This window comes from Opisthorchis viverrini, assembly GCF_000715545.1.
Source record: "Opisthorchis viverrini unplaced genomic scaffold opera_v5_101, whole genome shotgun sequence".
Taxonomy (NCBI): domain Eukaryota; kingdom Metazoa; phylum Platyhelminthes; class Trematoda; order Opisthorchiida; family Opisthorchiidae; genus Opisthorchis; species Opisthorchis viverrini.
Window position 1 is genome coordinate 43,816 of NW_008751757.1, and position 4,325 is coordinate 48,140.

Consider the following 4,325-nt stretch of genomic DNA (forward strand, 5'->3'; position numbering starts at 1 on the left):
CAGATACCGGATAATACGGCAGTAAAACATCAGTGTTGAACACTGATGTCATGCTTTTGATGATGATACCGGATAACCAGGAGTTCGAAAAATGACAGAGCGCTGGTGAATTTCCAAGACCCAAAAAATGTAGAAGGCTTTCGCTGCCCCCTATTTCAGCTGAGCAATCAACCCGACCAAAAGAAGACAAGTGTCTGCGAAAAACACTGAAGGGTAATTGGCTGAAAGCTTCGGAGAACAGTTTAGCTGGTCTGCTTCAACACAACCTCTGGAAGAATCCAGCACACCTGTATGGAACGTCGACGCGAGCTCGCCATCATCAGCCGAAATGCAGCGTCATATATCAATCCTCAAGCATGACAAGGCAGCTGGCCTGGACGGCTTGCACTCTATACTCTTCAAAAACAGGTGATGAACAGTCTGATAACCATATTGCAGAAGATTGGGAAAGAAAAGAAAATGCCAGTCAAATAGATTTCTTCGAACTTCATCTAAGTCTTCAAAAAAGGCGCAAGGATGTCATCCGAAAGTCATCGTAGCATCAGCCTGGTATCCGTCGCCCCTGAGCGGCCCCCTGGCATCATTTTGCGTAGGTTGGTCGGTTATCGAGAGAGACAGCTTCGTGTGAATCAATCTGAGTTTTCGTCCCGGCCGTGGATGCGTCGACCACATCTTAATCTTGAGACAAATTCTTGAACAGCGCCACTCCTGTAGACGACCCAGATTGATCTGAAAGCTGCTTTTGACTCTGTCGACCGTCAGAATCATTGGCAATGTCTAGCGATCAAAGGTACCCCTTCCAAATTTATATTCCTCATGAGGGCGCTATACGAACTCTTGAGGGTGCGTACGACAATATGGCAAGCTTTCGCCTGAGTTCACCACATCTAGTTGTGCATGACAAGGCTGTCCACTCTCGCCTTTCCTCGTTGTTATTGACGTACTAGTCGAAATTACTCTGCCTGTCTCTGAAACCTCGGGAATCGAAATGCTCCCGGATTGTTCACTCACAGACACTGAGTATGAAGACAATAATACTCTCCTCCGTTCAGATCCTTCAAAAATTCAGACCATTTTAAACAACCCTAGTAATTCGAGAAATACACTAATTTGCAAATCAATTTGGTTTTCACGAGAATCTCTCGTTTATGATATTCTACAACTGAATGTGCTGCACACAGGCCGCCTCATGATTTAGTTGGCACGATATTCGAGATATCGCAGTTTACTTTCATGAAGGAAACTACTCACAAGGTTGCTGGAAACTTCAACAGCCCACGACCGGTTTCTCCCTTCTTGGGGCTCATCAGGTAGAGGCATTCCTTGAGTTTCCATCAACTTTATGTAGAATATCATAAACGAGAGATTCAGTTGAGTATCTCGTGAAAATCAAATTGATTTGCAAATGAGTGTATTTCTCGACAACAGTCCAATTTCGGTTCAAGTAGTTCATAAGGTTGACGGAAACTCGGGAACTGCGCCTACCTGATGAGCCCAAACTGGAAGGGCGAAACCGGTCGTGGGCTGTCGAAGAGTTTTCAGCAACCTCGTGAGTAGCTTCTTTTATGAAAACCCTAGTAATTCTTCTGCATGGTTTGGCATTTGCTTTACACCTGTAATGTTTCAAGGGCTGTCACAAGACTGGGTGGGACCAAACCCAAACCTCATGCTTGCAGAAGAGCCAATCGACGTGGTAGATAAATTTGTTTACCTGGGCGGCTGTATAAGTTCTGATGGATTGACTACAAATGAGGTTACTTCTCAGATCGGGAAAGCCAGGGTAGATTTTGCCAACCTCCGACAACAGTGGCTCCGACGTGATATCAGTCAAGGAAAATTTTCACCTCGAAGTGCGATCTATACTACTTTATGGACCAGAGACGTGGCCTCTACGCGCAGAGGACATACGAAAGCTGTCAATGTTAGACCATCGGTGTCTCCGAAGCATTCGTCTGCTCTTGTGGGAACATCGGATTTGTTATTTTGAGGTACGACAGGTGATCCTAGGAAGAAAGAACTCTCCTGCAATAGGTGAATTATCTACGCTCCATGTGTTACGCTGGTTACGACATGCACTCCGTATGTCGGAAGACTAAAGGCGTGTTGTGGAGGGGTTTTCCTACTCAACCTTCGTGTTGCTATTTGTTGCATACGAATAACATGACTCTCGCATGTTTTGCTATTGTTCTGAGAGATAACCGGGATTGTATGTCGGGTACGAACGGTGTCAGATCCGTAGATTTTGGCGCTCCAACCGGTTGTTGTTTTCCTTGGCTTCATTTCCGTAATTTTTGCGAGTTTTTTTTTGCAACGAATGTCTTGTATTTTTATTGTTGGCATGCTAGTTTTAGGGTTTTTCTCCCCCGTAAATACGTTATCTTCTCCGTCAATGTAGCTAGCTGCTATTTTCAGTTATTTTAACGTCTGTCTGCCAACTTACAACTGGTGTCAGTCATAGTATTTTTCACATGCCTTTTCATAATTCCTTGATACATTCCAAGTAGTCGCATTGCATTTTGTGGTGTCGCCTTCATCCACTACCTCGGCGCACCCATTCACACACACACACAAGTTTTCCTCTAATGCCAATTCATCTATCTGCCAACTTCCCAGCCCGTTCGGCCAATACGATGAACGAGTCGAGAAGGCTTTGTGGGACCGAGCTCACCATGCTCATGTTCTCATTTCGCATGATTACAAACTGCATGAAAGTGAGCGGGAAATGGAGGAATTCCACTCCAGTTTCGATCAGCTGTTCAGAGAGGTCATCAACTTTGCTGAGTAAGTTTGGCGTTTCGCTAATTTTTAACTTTTTTAAGACTTAGTCAAGACTAATCCCTTCCGAATAGTGTATTGAAGGTCCCCAGCTAGAAAAATCTCGTATACACTGCAGAGCTAAGCTATGGTATTCGTCAATGTTCTACTTTTTTCTTGGCTTCTTTGACTCAACTTTTTTTCAACTTCGTCATCGATGAAATTATGAGGCAATCTCTGAAGGGTCTTCAAAACTCTGGTGTTCATACCACTGCAGGATTAGACGATATCGTCCTAATCTTCGAAGGTTAAGCTCAAGCACTCACCGCCTTTGTACCATCTTTCGGCACGCGTAGTGCGTGCGTAGTCATCCGCGATTTGCAACATGCAGTTTCTGAATAGACCCTTTGCAGTTCAGGTAGGAGTACTTGAGCCCGCGGAGAGTTTTACATACCTCGCTAGTTGTGTTGGCTCTGACGGAATTCGGTACCCGAATCGCGTTTCCCACTTTGTCACCTGTGACATCCAGAAGGCGTCACTGGGTGTGCCAGGCCACACCTGTAGACCTGTATAGTTGCGAGATATGGTCTGTGCGGACAGATGATGTGAGACGTCGTCAGTTTTTCATGACCGATATCTCAGAATTGTTGCTGGTGCTGGATGGCGTCCACCAGTATTCTTAGAAAACGGAGGGCATCTAGCGCCATCAGCTGCAGTGGCTCAATCATGTGCTACGCATGCCGAAGCATCGTCTACGAGTGTATTTCCCCGTGTCCCCCTTCAGAATGGCATAAACTGCTCGATGGATAAGTCGTGACTTGGCAGAAGTGTGCGAAAGAGATTTTGAAGAGTTTGAATATTTCTAGTGTGATCCGCCTTCCGGGTTCTTGTGAATTCTCTCACCTGCGCCCGACTGGAGACATCAAGAGGGAATAGCAACTAATCGATGTCTCGCGTTCCTACTCTCATTTTCCCCAGACCATCTGACTGAGCGTTTGGACGCACCTCAGAATGCCTGCAATAGGCTAGTACCAGGTCCCTTCTTCATCCATTCTTTTCTATTTTTCACTTTAAGGCTCAAAAGGCAAACTTTGTAGTTGTATTGCAGTGAAGCACCGTTGTCTGTATGCCATCAAATGCACTTAAGAGATGCAGCTGAAGTGTCTTGTGATGCTTTTTGTCCTTAGGAATGGTGAAGGATTACACTACTAGCAGAGCATTTTGTCGCATGTAGCATTTTCGAACCTGCTTTCCTATATATGGAGGTTTCAGCTCCACCTTTGTCAGGAAAGTGATGAATCGTGGATTGTTTCCGTTTGGTTTCTCTGTTCTTTCACTGTCTTCCTTTGGGGGCGAGATGGCTCAAGTGGTTGGAGCGCGAATTTACTGACCGGAAGGTCCGTGGTTCGCACCCGACCTCTGCCTCCCGACTTCCCCTGTCTAGGCTTGGGCAACCTGGCAGTATCCCAACCCTCGTGCTTCCTTCGGGCGTCATGGCAGTTAGGCACCGAAAGGGTGTTACAGTTGAACGACTTTTTTATTTTCACTGTCTTCCGGGTTTTCCGCTAGTG

At 45.8% G+C, this 4,325-nt stretch overlaps 1 protein-coding gene across 1 annotated transcript in view; it reads left to right on the forward strand.

Annotated features, from left to right (window-relative positions):
- T265_05382 (hypothetical protein) overlaps positions 1–4,325 on the forward strand; it is a gene marked incomplete at both ends in the record, with an annotated part of 58,982 nt that overhangs the window by 40,918 nt on the left and 13,739 nt on the right. The window contains one exon of the mRNA XM_009170380.1: positions 2,614–2,781. Coding sequence (XP_009168644.1) covers positions 2,614–2,781 — 168 coding nt within the window. The remainder of the gene's footprint in view (positions 1–2,613; positions 2,782–4,325) is intronic.